At 40.8% G+C, this 16,618-nt stretch overlaps 3 protein-coding genes across 4 annotated transcripts in view; 1 reads left to right on the top strand and 2 right to left on the bottom strand.

Moving 5' to 3' along the window:
* Positions 1-164: 164 nt before the first annotated feature.
* Positions 165-5,739, top strand: ppid (peptidylprolyl isomerase D). Its single transcript, XM_057043139.1, has 10 exons — positions 165-338; positions 846-986; positions 1,222-1,328; positions 1,500-1,688; positions 2,061-2,183; positions 2,508-2,614; positions 3,181-3,337; positions 3,628-3,714; positions 3,951-3,993; positions 5,305-5,739. The coding sequence occupies exons 1-10, from the start codon at positions 254-256 to the stop codon at positions 5,391-5,393; spliced, it is 1,128 nt and encodes a 375-aa protein (XP_056899119.1). The 5' UTR covers positions 165-253; the 3' UTR covers positions 5,394-5,739.
* On the bottom strand, positions 5,639-14,414 carry etfdh (electron transfer flavoprotein dehydrogenase). 2 transcript variants are annotated; one of them, XM_057043138.1, is made up of 13 exons: positions 14,213-14,414; positions 13,423-13,581; positions 12,790-13,019; positions 11,072-11,153; positions 10,741-10,859; positions 10,470-10,547; positions 9,699-9,845; positions 9,400-9,540; positions 8,676-8,819; positions 8,243-8,411; positions 7,827-8,009; positions 6,812-7,033; positions 5,639-6,299 (listed from the first exon to the last, which is right to left on the bottom strand). In XM_057043138.1, exons 1-13 carry the CDS (start codon positions 14,241-14,243, stop codon positions 6,136-6,138), a joined length of 1,869 nt encoding a protein of 622 aa, XP_056899118.1. In that variant the 5' UTR covers positions 14,244-14,414; the 3' UTR covers positions 5,639-6,135. The 2 variants fall into 2 exon arrangements, with proteins under 2 accessions (XP_056899118.1, XP_056899117.1); XM_057043137.1 differs by having other exon boundaries at positions 13,423-13,599; positions 14,213-14,409.
* Positions 14,415-14,471: 57 nt separating this feature from the next.
* rxfp1 (relaxin family peptide receptor 1) overlaps positions 14,472-16,618 on the bottom strand; it is a 32,747-nt gene continuing 30,600 nt past the window's right edge. The window contains exon 18 of the mRNA XM_057043575.1: positions 14,472-16,500. Coding sequence (XP_056899555.1) covers positions 16,079-16,500 — 422 coding nt within the window. The 3' untranslated portion in view covers positions 14,472-16,078. The remainder of the gene's footprint in view (positions 16,501-16,618) is intronic.

Raw genomic sequence — 16,618 nt, 5'->3', positions numbered from 1 at the left:
ATTATTGACAACCTTTTGTAAATAATTTTGTCATTTATTTAAATTTTAAATGCGTAGAACATAGACCTTTAGCTGATCATTTATTATTGAAATATTGACTTTACCAATTTATTTTGAAATTAAACGCGAAGAGTTTTATTTTGAAATCCCCAAACGGAAACGATCGGATTTTATTCACAGCCTCGGTGCACCGGCTTCAGATAGCAGCATTAGCCAAGAGAAGTGCTTCTAATTACCCTTTTCTCAGAAGAAAATGTCTCACCCAACACCGTCCGAAAAGCCTACAAACCCCGAAAATCCCCGCGTTTTCCTCGACGTAGACATTGGTGGCGAAAGAGGTCTGCTTTTTTTCAAAAAATGCAATATTAGTTCACACTTTTGGGGCCGTGTTAGCTTAGCAGACAAATGGCTACCTCTGGTGACTTCTAGAAACATTAGTTTGCTCCTCAAACATTTCCTCTTTCAGTAAGCCAGTTTTAAAATCAGAATTCTCCAGCGCAATGTAATGAACAAATATAGCTAGTTTTAATTAGAAAACTTGATTTAGATTGCTTGCTTTGTTCTGTGAGAAGTCACATGTGGGATGGTGGCATGACAACCATGCTGTTGCCATAGATCTGTGAAATGGCTCATAGATAATTATTTGCATTGTTGTTAGCTCATGCAATTGTATGGAGGGCCAAATGTGGTAAAGTAGGCATATTAATACACTTTATTGTTAAAAATGGCATGTCTCAATAACGTGCACCACTAGATATGCGTTTGAAAGGGGCATTTTGCAAGGTTGGGTAAATAATCTAATCTAAGACTAAACCACAGATTGACACTTTGTCCCATGCCCACAGCTGGAAGAATAGTTCTGGAGCTGTTTGCTGATGTCGCCCCAAAAACTGCGGAAAATTTCCGGGCACTCTGCACTGGTGAGAAGGGCACTGGCAAATCAACTGGAAAGCCACTGCACTTCAAAGGATGCCCTTTCCATAGAAGTATGTGGCCATTCATGTTTATTCATACATGTATTCAACGTTATGGGTTGTGTAGAATTATTCTTACGTTTAGTAATGTTGTGACTGGAAATTTGGCTGAAATTGCTATGTTGCACTGGCACATACATCTAACATTGACTTCTAGGTTATATTTCCTACAGTAGCTACTTTTTGAATAAGGACCAACACATGATTGCCTTCCAAAGTGATTTATCTGAAATGTTATTTTTGGCAGTCATCAAGAAGTTCATGATTCAAGGGGGTGACTTTTCCAATCACAATGGCACTGGTGGCGAGAGCATCTACGGAGAGAAATTTGAAGATGAAAATTTCCACTACATGGTAAAATATTTTCAATTTTTTTATTATTATAATTTTTTTTACAATTTTCTGGTTTGGATTGCCATCTTACCTTTTTTCTGCATTCTTATCTGTCCACTTTCACTTTGTTTTCTCTCTTTTTCTCAACTGTTTTTGCCTGTGGGACAGTAATTCATCTCCTTTTCCTTGTAGCATGACAAGGTGGGCTTGCTCAGCATGGCCAACGCTGGGCCCAACACTAATGGCTCCCAGTTCTTCATCACAACTGTCCCCACACCACATTTGGATGGCAAACACGTCGTTTTCGGACAAGTGTTGAAAGGGTTGGGAGTTGTCAATATGCTGGAGTCTATTGAAACGAAGGAGGACGCGCCTGTTAAGGTAGTTTTTGTTTTTTTTCCAATTTGTTTTTCTCTATTATTTCCAAAAATAACAGCAGATTTTATGATTCCTGTTTAATCATCGTTGTGGTGCAGCATGCATACGTACTTAGCCCTGATTGCAGGGCCTTTACACATTGCATCAACTGTAGTAAAAGGTTTTCATGGCTTGTCCCTGTCAGTAAAACAGTTCCATCTTAGTAATAATATAGAGTATAATCAAATAATTCCGCTCTATAAGATGGTTGATAATTATGAAGACAATCACTGTGTTTCTGCTTGAAAGCCTTTTATGTAACATAATAAAGTAAGTGGGCAAACATCCTGACCTGCATGCACGCGTCTGTGCTATAAATGTCATCTTCCTCCGCAGCCTTGTGCCATAGCCGACTGTGGTGAGCATAAGGACGGGGACAGCTGGGGCAGTGCACCAAGTGATGGGTCCGGGGACGCTCATCCAGACTACCCAGAGGACTCTGACATCGACTTGAAAGATGTAAGTCGCTGTGAAATCTTTGATCTTCAAGGATCTTCAGACTGCTCCGCGGGTCTCATGACCCCGGTCGGACCGCTTGAGGTTTTTGGGAAACGTGCCCATTGGTCGTCTGATGATTTTCATCTTTATCCCACTTCCCAGGGTAAATTCGGGACCTGCTCAGCATAGCAAACACTTGTAAAACTTCAACCCAACAGCTCTCGGAAATAAACAGAGAATGCTTTATTATCCTTATATTTGAGCTTGTTCAATGCCAAATTTGAAGGAAAGAAACAGATTTGTTTGACCTGGATTTTGCCCTGATTGTCCTCTCTCTGCTTTAAGGTTGATCAAGTTCTATCTGTCGCTGAGGAAGTGAAAAATATTGGAAATAAACTTTTTAAGAGTCAAGACTGGAAAGGTGCAGTCAGTAAATATAACAAAGCTCTCAGGTAAGAGACCTCTCTGTCCATTATTGATACCAACTTTATTTCTCATGTGGTGTCTGTACTTGTGGTTAGTAACAGAAATAATGACTTTTCTATCTCTCTTAAAACAATGTACAGCTACTTTTTTTAAATGTTTACTTTGACATATTGATTTCTACCGGAATCTTGTCATTTTTACCTCAAGAGACGTAGCTCTGCTAGCAGGTCGAACGTTCTTTACTGGAAATATACACAAAACATAATGATAATTTATTAGGGAAACACTATCACGCATTACATGAGAGTATTCCAGGTTGGTTGCCTTGGCGATGGCTGCATATAAGAAATAGTAGGTTTTTATAAGCCTCACTCTGGACACAAATGTATCCAACTCAGTTGTAAAAGTGACATGATCAATTATGGTGAAGGGCTTGAGATAAGAGATTGGTATTTATTAACTACGTTTAAACGAACGTAAACAGCTGCAGGAGCAGACGGGACTGACCTTTATCACTTCCATGAGCGTTCCAATTTCCAGCCATGGTGTTCCGTCCAATCCAGGCAGTAGAGTAAGCCTTTCACCCCCGCAGGTACTTGGAGGCCAGCAGAGATCAGCTGGAGGAGGAGGAGGAGGTGGAGAAGCTGCAGCAGAAGCTGGAGCCCACAGCCCTCAGCTGCTACCTCAACACAGCGGCGTGTCACCTGAAGCTGCAGCTGTGGCAGGAGGCTCTGGACAGCTGCAACCAGGCAAGTCTGCACAATCTCTCCATGAATGCTGCCATTGACGTTTACAGTAGACACACAGCGGGTTCTTTTTTTCTTTCTTTCATTATCTGGGACTTTCATTTCCTGGAAACTCATTTTGAATCGTTTAGCTGCCCCCAATTGTCAGTAATGAAATAATTATAGTGGTGTGGACAGCAAAATAATAGTTTAGTGACAGAACAAAGTGAGCAAAAGTCTAGCTAAAAAAACGCACACTAGAAATATTATTCTTAAGAACGTTAATTAAATGTATCTTGTGTCTTGTCATACAGGCTCTTGAGCTCAATGAAACCAACACCAAGGCGCTTTTCCGAAGGGCCCAGGCTTGGCAGGGCTTGAAGGAATACAGCAAAGCTTTGGTAACATCTGCACAAGCATCTCTCAGCCTAAAGAGAAATATTGATCATCTATACAGCTGAATTTCAGCAGGCTTTCCTGCCTCATTAGCAGGCTGTCATTTACTTGGAAGGCTGAATAACATACGGAATATCCTGGAAGTCAAAGTAACTGTATCTGTGCCATGGTGACGTGTTCATGTTTGCATCATTATCAAATATTAGTTTGACTGGTTTTTTCCTGTGTCGTCTCATTTCAGTTTGACCTGAAGAAAGCACAAGAAATAACGCCTGAAGACAAAGGTGGGGAATTTGCCTTTTGTGTAACGAAATTTGAAATAAAATCCCCTCCATCGGCCATCTTACATAATAGTGTATCAGAAATTGCCATGCAGGCCCACACTTTAAACTTTACTGCATTTTTAGGGATAAAACTCAGTCCCAGTCTGCATAAGAACAGTTAGATTACCTATTCCAGTATTAGTATTCATGATTCAGATCTCTGAGAGTGTGGTGGCAGCTTGCTTTGTACGAAGGCTTAGGCGGGACTGCACCAAGGATCGGTGCCGAGTCCCTGCTCGTTTGCTCTGGTGATGGACAGACGAGGTCCGACAGAAATCTCCACAGACTAGGACATCTGCAGATGATGTTGCGAGAGCAGGGAGGGGTGAAGGAAAATCTCGAGCTGGATGTCGCGGAGAGAGGACGTTGAGATTCCTTTGGCTGTGACCGATAGGAGGAGGAACGTTTCCATCAGAGTGGACATATTAGATGTTTTGGTGATAAAGCCAAACCCAGCTAGACTGAACATGTGCTGAGGAGACAGGGTTGATATCTAAGTGCAGTCTCTTCAGCTGAATGACAGCTGAGAGCCCTCTGGCACGTGTCCTGCTGCTTCTATTTCTGCTGCCGTGACACTGCCTCCACCATTCAGTCTAATGATGTTCGGCCTCACCGTCAATAATTCATATCAGCCCCACATGTTTGATGGTAATGAGGGAATGTGTCTGAGGCAGTTCTGCAAACACTTTTCGGTGCGATTGGTACTTGATGTAAATCACCAGCTGGTGATGGAAAATGCATCATTGGCACTCAGGCCTGCAGGAGCACGATGAGTAACTGGAATTCACTCGGGTGCGGAGGAAAAGCGCCGTGTCCAGTTGACCGAATCATTTCAACATTTTGGACCTCCTAATGGCAGGCACATAAAGAAGGAATCCTCCCGTCAGGTAGCTGACTGCTTGATCAGTGTGGTGTCTTTCATAGCCTGTGAAACCGTTTGGATAGTTGCCACAAACTTGATTCTGCCACCGTGAAATGAAATCTGATGTAACTGGGTGAGAAGAATGAAGAAAGTTTCGGCCGTTTTTGGAAATCTAGGTAGTGTGACTAATGGAAAAAATTAGGCACAGCCACACAGATTCTACTGGCACTCAAAAAATAGCAGTTTGATAAAGAAGAATGAGCACATTAGGACACCTTTATCTACCACCAGCAGACTAGATAATTGAAAGTGCTGCTCCACTTGTTAAGGAACTGAGAATAACTAGCTGCAGTAAAGCTTGTAGAACTCTGAATACCGCATCTGACCCAAAAACATTTTCCTGTTGACAGCGATCGTCAACGAAATGAAGAGAGTCCAGCTCAAAATTCAGGAGGAGAAGGAGAAGGAAAAGAAGATTTACGCCAAGATGTTTGCATGAGCATTTTTTCCTGTGTTGTTGCTAACGATCAATACTTCAAGTCAACCCGTTGGGCTGCAGTCAGGTAAAGAAAATTGCAGGTCTTTGGTGTTGCAACTGGATTCTGAAGCGTTACAAGGAAATTACTTGAAGGTTCTGATTAAATGTGCACTGCAGTGAATGGTGTAAACTCATCTTTGCTCTGAAATACTCCAGCTATGAAATATCGTGGGCCATCTTATGTTGGTGACATCATTTTCAAACAATGGCTGTGAAACATTGAGGGTTCTTTATTATGACACCGTATGTACAACACTGTAGAACAAATGCTACAGTCCCTAAATCCATAAATAAACCTTTCAGAGACCCTCTTGTTCTCTTTTTGATTGCATATGTCAGCTATTACAGTTTAAGAACTCTCCAAGACAATTAATAGCCACCTTTAAATGCCCAAGTATTGGTGGGTTTTAACTTAATTAAAACATTGTTCACCCGTCCGAATCCTACTATCACATTTTTATCTCACTATGGTCTGATTATAACAGATGGGGTGTTTCAGATTTTGGATCAGACAAATGATTTGGAAATGTCAGTCTTTTTAAAACAAGTGGTATTTTGATCCCGCCGACAGGATTCAGAGAGGTAAGCAGAAGATTCCACATCCTGGACCATTAGAATTGTATTTGCTGCAAAACACCCTTTTTTCAGGCACATTTGATGGTAAGAACTGCAACCTTACATGATGGATGACATTCAAAAAGTTTCACATCCCATTGTAGGCCGGTCCGCCGCCGCCTTCTGGCACCACCCAGTTGATGTTTTGGCTCGGGTCCTTGATATCGCAGGTCTTGCAATGAACGCAGTTCTGCGCGTTTATCTGCAACCTCATCCCGTCACCAGTTTCCATGGGAACGTACTCATAAACACCTGGGAGGGGAGATGAACCAAAAGAAAACTGGTCACACAGGGTTTTTCCTCACATGTGAACTCATAGAACAGCAGATGACAACCGTCATTCAATAAATGTTTTTATTTCTTTTTAAATATTCCAGAATATAAAAGCTAATCTACATATGTAGCTTTTCTATTGTCCACCATGAACAGTTTTTTACCTCGCCTACAAAAACGGACACTTTCCAACCTTACATAGCCAATATATAATCAATGGAAATGCCTATTTTTCATTTATCTATGACTTCAGTTTAAAACCATTAATGCTAATTAGTCGTTTCTGATGAGAAAAAAACGCCACCCTGTTGAAGTAGTACAAACTTTCTTAACAAATGAGGTAAAGAATGCTTTAGGCTGTTGTATCTTGCTCTGAGCCTCGATGCTACAGCAGAGTTCCCGTTTCCTACAGGAGGTGTCCCAGATTAGCCGTTATCTGTGCGCTGACATATTGTGTGGGCACTGGTGTCTAGCGGCCGTGATGGATTTACCTGCAGGGCAGAAACGTTGCTCGGGCCCATCATATATGGCCAAGTTCCTGGCAACCGGGACGCTGTCATCCTTTAGAGTCAGGTGGGGGGGCTGGTCGCCCTCGTGATTGGTGCCACTCAGGGCCACGGAGGAGAGCAGGTCGAAGCTTATCTTGCCGTCAGGCTTGGGATATTCAATTGGCGTGCAATCTTTAGCCGGCTTCAGCTGGTCCGCATCAAGACCTGGGATGGATCAGGCATCGCTGGTTAGGAAATGATTTTTTTTTTTTTTTTTTTTTTTTAAAGATAGGATGACCTGAATTCTGATCTACAGAGAAGATACTAAAGACCAAGTAATGGCGGCTTACACTTATCTATCTACATATGAACATGATTACATATGAAATGCAGAGAACACCCAGTCCTTTGTGGTCATTGTGGATTTAAATGAATTAAACAGAATACTAATTGCCTCTTTTTTTTTAAAAGATAAACGTTGAGCTGCAGTTGATGCTTGTGTCAAAGGTTGGAAGCTGTTTTCCAATGGTCATTGACCATTTTGGACTGGGACATTTAGTGCTGCAATAATTGCAGATAAACCAGCAGAACTCATTTCAGATAAACATATTTAGAAATCAAACATGCCATCACATATAAGCTTTTGAGTTTCAAAGAGTTTATTAGTGAATACATCCCTCACAGAGCACTTGTTGAGTTGCACAACGCTAAGTAGTTTCCTCCGAGTTTGAAATTCTTTGCGCTAAATTTACTAATGGCAGTGTCCTTGTGAGCCTGTTAATATTATTCAAGCATGAAAAGAACTTTGAAGTGTTTTTAAACTAGAGAAAAGAACCCTTTTAATTTGGAACTGAACACTAAAAACAAAGGATGGGCACCTCTTTCTGATGGCACTACTCTACTCTAATCATTTGAAATGAGATGTTTCTGACCTTGCAACTGAAGAAGCAACTCCAAAACAGCCCTTCTGTGAACCTGGAGGAGTATTGATCGAATTAACTACAGTACCTGAACTCACCACAGTGTTTGAGGGTCCATGGCTCTTTTCCTCTAAAGATCCAGTAGAAGATTCCAGTGTAGATCATTCCACCATACAGGCCAAAGTAGTTGTGGAATGATGGCCGGATGTTTCTGACTGAATGCAACTCCTTCCACACCCATGATTTCTTCAGGTTATCAGAATATTCAGGTATATGGAGCCCTGCAGTGATTAAAAGATAAACTTTCTTTTCTATTTTCAATAAAAGGAAAACTTTTTCCATCAACGTACAACACAAAACTGTCCACATCGTAATGTGGATGAATTGGATGGACTAACAAGAAGCTGATTCATATCCGCGGGTGTTCACTTCTGCCGATTCTTCCTCACAATCAGCTTCTGATTACAATGAGAGTTTGGCTTTAGCTTTCAGCGATATGTAGTCGTCCTTCTACCTGCTGTCTCCGACTCGGAGTTTTCTGCCGTGACTCTGGGGAAAATGGCCTCAGCAGCCAACATGCCGCTCTTCATCGCCGTGTGGGTGCCTTTAATCTTCGGGACATTCATGAAACCAGGGCTGCAGCCAATCAGAATCCCTCCAGGGAACGTGAGTTTGGGGATGGACTAGGGAGGAGCATGAGAGATGATGGCAAATCTCTAACTTCTGTGTTCTACTTTCTAAAGCTTCAAACATGCCAAAGACTCCTGCTCAATCCTACCTTACATGCTGCACTGATTCTCAAATAATCCCTGACCTATCCTCATTTCACACTTTACCTTTTAACTTTTCCTTTAAAAATAAAAGTACCGGTAATAGGTATTTTATGCAGTTTATTTTGATTCGCTCATGTTAGTTGGCCTTGTCAGCTAATATACCAACATTGGTACCTGTAATCCTCCTTCATTCAATGCTCGGGCTCCATATGCGATCCTCTGCCCCCCCTCTAGAGTTGGGGCAACAAATGGGTGATGCTTCCAGCGCTGGAACTCCCTGAAGGGGCTCAAATAAGGATTGTTGTAGTCTAGACCAACCTGGAGAGAGAGAGAGAGAGAAAAAAAAAGATAAATCACCAAAAATCTCATGACTAAAACATCAATAAAGTAATACATTATTTAACTGAAGTTCTTTGTTGTACTAAAATTGTGTTTTGACAATAATTTGTCTATTCAAAGAACAAAGAGTCATCCAATTACCTCCATTTCACTTTGCACTTACAAACTTACAAGCTCACTTGGCCAATTAATCCAAATAAAATATTAAAGGTCAGATGGAATATTGCACAGAAAACTAAAACTATGGTGCCCGGTTCAGCTTCAAACATGGAGCCATTAATGTGATCCCTTAATGGAATTCACATATTAAATGACTGAAATGAGCAAAAAAGCTTTTCAACTCCTCACACAAAGGATCTGTATATACCTCTATATGCAGAATGGCAGAGATAGGAAGGTTTCATATATATGATCTTTCATCTGCTACTTTACCTGGAAATCTCAATCTCTCTGCCTTTTGTATGTTATTATTAAAATATGCCCTTTGACATGACTCCTGGAACTTACTGCTTAAATAAAATGTGACATCAGACTTACAAAAGCATCAGAATAAACTCACCACAAAACCCAAGGCCACAAGAGGCTCTCCTTCATTCAAGTGATAGAGAAAAGAACCTCCATATGTGTTCCTGTTGAGAGGCCAACCTACAGAATGTTCTACTCTGCCTGGCCTCCACTTCTTTTCTTCTATGGACCACAGCTTTAAAAGAAAAACCTCCGTTAATTACTCTGCAATGTTCAAGGTAGCGCTAGCCTACAGCCACATCACACAAACACACAACAAATATTTATTCCTGTAGTCCAACTCCTTGCTCTCCAAATACTGACTCTCTGCTGCGTTGTGAGCAGCATATTTACCTCCTTCAGGCCAATGGCGTAGGTCTGCGGTTCACAGTTTTCACGCAGGTTGAAGCACTTGTAAAGTTGTTTGGCCAAGTGGCCATGGCAACCCTCACCAAATAACGTGACTTTAGCATGGAGCTCCATTCCTCTCTCAAAAACATCCTGGAATAAGAAGGGAAAATGGATACAGATGATGCCCACTGAGCTAGAAATGTGAAAGTACAGAGTACTATATAAATATAATAAACCTGCATTTACTTATTATCATTTCACAGTTCAGACATAAAGTGCTGATAAATTTGACGCTCCCTGTTGTTGTGAGGCTGGGCTAAGCGCTAAAAACTGCAGGTGTGTTTGCCATATGTTTACTCTTATCAGACACAAGAACAGCATTTCTGCGACCTCAGTTTGAGTTATTGTGTAACACCAGAAGTGGGAAATGAGAGTTTCTTTGTAGTCCTCCTATACCAAAGAAAATTATCTGAGTGTGTGAGGAACAAGTGGTGAAGAATGTGATGTAGTGTAGCTAAATTGCAAAAGCAAATATTTTTTTCCATCCTGCTGCATTTATTTAGCCTTCATCCATGAAGCATTTGGACTTGGCTCTTTCCTGAGAAATTCATTAAAAGCCGCTAACATTGGAGCCAGCAGTGACTTATAATCAAAAGATGATTCACCATTCTGAGAGTCTAATTTACATGGCATTAGCTTATGACTCTAGAGTTTAACATAACCTTGTTTAACCCAACTCTAAAATTAACACCATGATTAATGATGTCACAGTACCTTTGGTGAACCGTCCTTGGCAATGCCTACATCGTTGGTAGCAATTCCCTTTACACTTCCATCTTCATGAAATAAAACCTTGTCGAAAAAACAGTGGGGTGTAAAGATTAATATCGGGATTTGGGGGGAAAGAAATCTAAAATATTTCTGTTTGAGAATGTATATAAAACTCTATGGTCAAGTTCAAACCCCAGGAGGAAAAGAGGAAGTCAGTTCTTTAAAAGTGCCACAGCAGTCGGGGAAAACACACCACGAAAGATATATATCTTACCTCAGCTGCAGCATAGCCAGGATATATCTCAACGCCAAGCTCCTCCGCCTGCTCCCCCAGCCAGCGGACAAAGTTCCCCAACCTCACGATGTAATTACCGTGATTCATCATAGGCAGCCCTTTACACACAAAAAAAACACACACAAACAATGCAAGCGCTGCAGAGGTTTACATACAATAGATGAGACTATTTCTCCTTTGTTAAAAGTACCTTTAGACTTTAAAATGTAGCTGAGATCATTAATATGTGGATGACAATATAATGCGCATGTTATAACAAAGGTGAAAACGCATTACTATATGAGAATTATATGGCAAAGTAGCTTTTTACCTGGCAACATTGGGACAGGAATTCTGTGTTTCTCTGTTAAAATGCTGAACACGTCTTCAGTCACTGGAGTATTCAAGGGTGCCTGGAGCATGATCAATCAATCAATCAGTCAACCTTTATTTATATAGCGTCCGTTACAATCAAACTGTCTCTAGGCACTTTACAGAATACCAGGGACCTGACCCCCCAACAGGCAACAGTGGCGAGGGAAAATTCCCCTTTAATAGGAAGAACCCTTGAGCAGGACACACAATGAGTGCTGCTGACACAATGACCTCATCTATTTGAATATTAATATAGGCATAATTATACTATACACACAATATTGTGATGGACTAAGATGGGCAGGAGGAAGTTAGATTAAAATGGGATGATTTAAAGCAGCGGTCCCCAACCACCGGGCCGCGGACCGGTACATGGATCGATTGGCACCGAGCCGCACAAGAAATGATTAAATATTTCCATTTTATGTATTAGCTGAGTCTGAACTATCTTTTATTTTGAAAAACCTTATGAGAAATGACTGGATTCTGTCGGTCTTTCACTCCAAAATTGAACCCACAAGCGGGCAAAATGAGTAAGAACCAGACGTCTTTGAAAAATTTCTTTCCGAAAAAGAAAAGGCCAAATCAATAGATGGGAGATGAGCCCACTTTCAAGAAAAAGAAAGCTTTTAACAGATAATATTAGAGTTCTACTTGAAATACGGATTTATCCTGGTAAGTGGTACGGCATACAAAGCCTGCTCTGCGTAATCTGCGGTGATGAAGCCTTCAAAACTACTTCGCCACTTGGAGACCCAGCACCCTAGTTTAGAAGACCAACCTCTGGAGTATTTTGAAAGAAAAAAACAGGAACATGATGGGCAGGAGAAGGGCCACCACATCAGTAAATGTGAACGCACTGAGAGTATCGGACCTGGTGGTCCAGTATTCTGGATTAAAGTCATGGCAGAATACCCTGAAATCGCCACCACAGCACTGAAAACCCGGTTGCCATTTCATGACATCCTATCTGTGTGAAGCCAGATTTTCTGCGGAGTAGACTGGGCATAAGCAACACACTCCGGGTGTCATCGTCTCCCATCACTCCCAGATGGGACCGTCTCCTTGCAGAGAAACAAGCGCAGGGCTCCCTTTGATTTGTCGTTATGGCGAGTTAAAATTTTCATGAAAATAAAATGTTCTTTATATTCGTCTTTGTAGAGTATCTGTGACTTATTTTGAAGGGATGTTTAAACGTCATCGTAGCGAGCAGGAGAGAGTAGCGCTTGTGAGTCTTTGTGGGCACACTTATCCAGCAGTTCAACCCCCCCCGGGCCACAGTAAAATTGTCAAGCGCTGACCGGTCTGTGGTGATAAAAAGTTTGGGGACCACTGATCTAAAGCACAGATCTCTCGATGGAATATGGCAAAAAAAAAAAAAAAGGTACAGGGAGGTTGCTTTGCTGTAATAATGATGCACAACCCTGTCTGAAAAGATTTAAAGTGGGTCTCCATGACTGCACCAGGAAGTGGGTCACCGATGATGTTGATCAAAGTGGAACAGTGAATTCTGAATTGTACAGAACAATTCTTTTTACCCTGACAAATGCTACAAAACCTGAAGCACGGGGCTTGTTTAGGACCAAAATCATATACATGGAATTATTCAGTGTGGCCAAATTCTTTCTGTCAACACCTTTAAATCCTAAACATCAGAAGAACTAATACACTCACCCCCCGTTCTTTCCAATCAGGAAAGAGCTCAGTGAGGGCACTGGGCTCCAGGCAGGCCCCCGACAGGGTGTGTGCACCAATCTGTGAGGCCTTCTCCACAAGGCACACTCGCAACTCCTTCCCGTGTTTGTTGGCCAGCTGCTTTAGGCGGATGGCCGCTGAAAGCCCAGCGGGGCCTCCACCTACTATCACCACATCTGCCTCGTCTGCAAATCTCTCCATTTCCATTCCTGAAAAAGGAAACAAGTCCTCAAGAAAACTAACTTTTGAAGGACGCAATACATTTAAGCAAGTTCAGTATATGTTTCATTTTCATAGCAATTCCAAAGCATTTAGATGAAGGAAATTACAAGGGTGGAGAGCTCGGCGCAACAATCACAAGACATATATGATGAAAGCAATTTTATAAAGCGCAACAGTTTTTACTCATGGAACATATATATAAGACAAATTGAACATATCCAAAACCTAATAGCCCAACTTGTAACTTCTACACCTTTTCAGTGAAAGAATTGATCGTTTTCCCTCAAAAATAACCTCAACAACATGCATCATCACGGCAGTGTACACTGCCGGGGATCATATTTCCAGTTCAATACTCATTGCCATTCCCACTGAGTTCTGCAGTCTTACCTTCCCATCGTGAGTCTTGATCTCGCGGATGGATGGTGTAGTGTGTTGTAATGCGAGGTGCTGACACCGAGGAACATGTCCGTCTGTTTACTGTTGTGTAGAGCTGAGATGCAGCAGGTTCCGTCTGCACGGTCCTCAAAGCCTTGATACACCTGTGGGCTTGGACAGAGATAAAGTCTCCAAATGACAGTCAGTTTCACCTTGTGGTCATATGGTTATCTACACAGAGTTCACATTGTTGAAATGCTATACAACATGAATGAAACAGGTACAGAACCGATACCGCTGCCACAAAACGCTATTTTAGTCGCAAATGCTCATGAGTTGCGTTGCTAGGCGGTTCTCATATACTGTATTATTAATATAGTCACATGCTTGCTAGTACAGTTAGTGCATCTAAGATTAAGTCCTACCAATAACAAACGTTAAGTGGTAAATAAAACTTTCATTTTCAGAATGGAAAAAGTATTTGCACCGCAAAAACACTTAAGGTGTGTAAAATAGACGAATTAGCACGGTTTCCCTGTTCAAATGACCGATATACCGGTTCAACTTTGACCTATATTTTAGCTTCATGCTAACAGGAATGTGTTTGACCGTATCAGCGAACGCTTCATTCTATAACCGAGAGGAAAAAAATTGTTTATTTTTAAAAATTCGTAATCCGTTTGTAAAGTTTCAGCAGACATAACATGTTGACACGAATGAAATAATCATCAGCACTAGCCACGTCAAGCACCTAAAGCTCGCAAAATAATGGCTAACGAGGAATTAGCATTGTAATAGTTACCTTGAATAGAGTATCTGCTAACTGGAAACATTGTCAGCTAGGATTAGCTTATTAGCAGAAACTACCTTTTCTGTATAAAGTCAAAGCACGTCCTTGTATATACAAAGGTTGTCCAACAAAGATAAGAAATTGGTTTCAAAATCCCTTGCAAAACACGTCTTATAACCACCACGTTGGAGAGCATCAATGCTGCGTAACTGCGTAAGGTGGATGTATTTGCCAGTGTAGTAACTGCGCAAATATTGACCGGTAGACCGTATTTTTATTTCATGTTATTTTATTAATGGATTTACAGAATCCAATACAGTGAACATTCGAATAACAATAGAATTTTAATAAATAGATATACCTATTGATTATTTCGCCTCTTTTAATAACTTACAGACACAACATTTAAATAACGAAAATGTACATTTTTAAAATAAACAAACCTATTTTGACTAAAACGCGATATGATTTTATTTGAAAAATACAATTTGAATGTACATACAGTTTAATGAAGTTGTTTTATAATCAACAAAACACGATTTGGTATAAATCCATAAATAGATTTGTTATTTAATGTTTTAAAAAAAACTTTAGCTCAAAAATAAAATTCCCTCAAGAAAGACAATTAAAATGAAGACAAACGAAACAAACACAGCAAAAAGTTGTTTCCTACTTGGTTTTAACAGACATATAGAATTATTTTAAACATTTACCTCCAACCATCTTTTCTGTCTCTTTTCATGTCTTTTAGCATGTTCACACATCACTGTTTTGTTAATGTGTGTGACAGCATGTGTGCTATACATCATACATTTACAATATCTAGAAAAGCCAGTATCAATAAACAACACACAACAGCACAGAAAAAGGCTTAGGACCAACATACAAACAACAAAACTGCAACATCTGACATTGTAAAAAAAATATGTTGTGCGGCATATTCGTTAGTGAGGTATGGTGACTTCGAAACCCTTCAGACCAGCTGAAGCTTTTTAAGAAAACATGTACATTATAAAAGACAACCATCAAAAACAGTTGTCCATTTGACTGAAACTACTAGGCCGAATGAAGTGTATTGATATTATACTTAAACTCATTAGACACTTTTGAACAAACAGCAAACTTGTTTTAAAAGGAAAATATTTTAAAATCAGACTGCTTTGAGGTGGCAATGGCTCAGGTGCAGAGTGGTCTACCTATTGAGATAACAGTTGCTGGTTCAATCCCAGGCCCCGAGAAGCCCAATTCCATACCCCAAAACTGCAGCTACTATTGTGCGTTATCGGTGATGAGCAGAGGCCACACTGCGGTATTCTCTGCTGTTAGTGAACGAATAACTTAAGATTTGTCCTTTGAAACATTTGAGCAGTATAAACAAAATATGCTTTATAATGAAAAGCTTCCCTGTATAACTGCCAATATGAGTGAATTTGTCATACAAAAAAACAAAAGAAAATGTTTCAAATGACAAAGGTTGCACGAGATTAAACCTTATTATCACAGCGTCTTCTCACCAGTCGTCATCATACAGCACCACAAGATTTTTACCTTCATTCTTGACAAGCTTTCCAAAAGGTCTCATCAGGAGGTCACTGAACAGCCTCTCGAAAATACCTTTTCCCTTTCACACGTTTAAATTCAACACGGGCAATTAAACTCTAATGTGTGACCAAATGTGAATGGAGACTTCATAAGCACAGAAAAGAAAGCAGAAAGCAGAAGTGATAGAGTTCGTCCTTGGGGAGACTTTACAGCTAAATGGGAATGTTTCAAATTACTTGGTTAAGACAAGATTTAGGGGCTGTCTCTTCAAAACCATGTTCAGTCAAGCAGGTGACATTCAGGTGAACAAATCCACTGTGTGCAGCGGTTGCTCACCTACATCAGTTCATTTGTTTGCGTGCAAATGTGTGTATGTATGAGTGTTTGTGACATCACTTGTTTCTGGGAGCAAACTGACAGCATTTTATGCTGCTTTTTCTGTGGCTGTGTGCACACGGTCAGGTCACTGTTCCTCTCTGTAGTTTCCACGGGGGTGAGCTTGGCAACCGTAGCCGTTGTTTCCAGTGGTTTTGTAGCGATGACACCCTGGTTGCTGTCCTGCAAGGGCCACATCTCCTGCCAAGTCAGTGATGGATGATGTGGCGGCTGACCGCTAAGCAGGGGCCTCTTCTGCCTGTAATTAGCCCAAACCTGCAAAATAGTTTCTTTAAAAGGCCGCGTTGTTAAAGTGTAAAGGATGGGGTTCAGGGCGCTGTTGATGGGGAGAATGAATATGACAACCCAGGAGCTGATTGTACCTGCAAAGAAAAAGAAAACACAAACAAGAAGAAAAAATAGTATTCAAATAACAGTATGTAAAATCTGATTAATTTTACTGTTAGACTTTAAATTGAGGACTGTGGGGGTGCAGCCTTA

This window comes from Takifugu flavidus, chromosome 9, assembly GCF_003711565.1.
Source record: "Takifugu flavidus isolate HTHZ2018 chromosome 9, ASM371156v2, whole genome shotgun sequence".
In the NCBI taxonomy this organism is placed as follows: Eukaryota; Metazoa; Chordata; class Actinopteri; order Tetraodontiformes; family Tetraodontidae; genus Takifugu; species Takifugu flavidus.
This window is presented reverse-complemented; position numbering and strand designations above follow the sequence as displayed.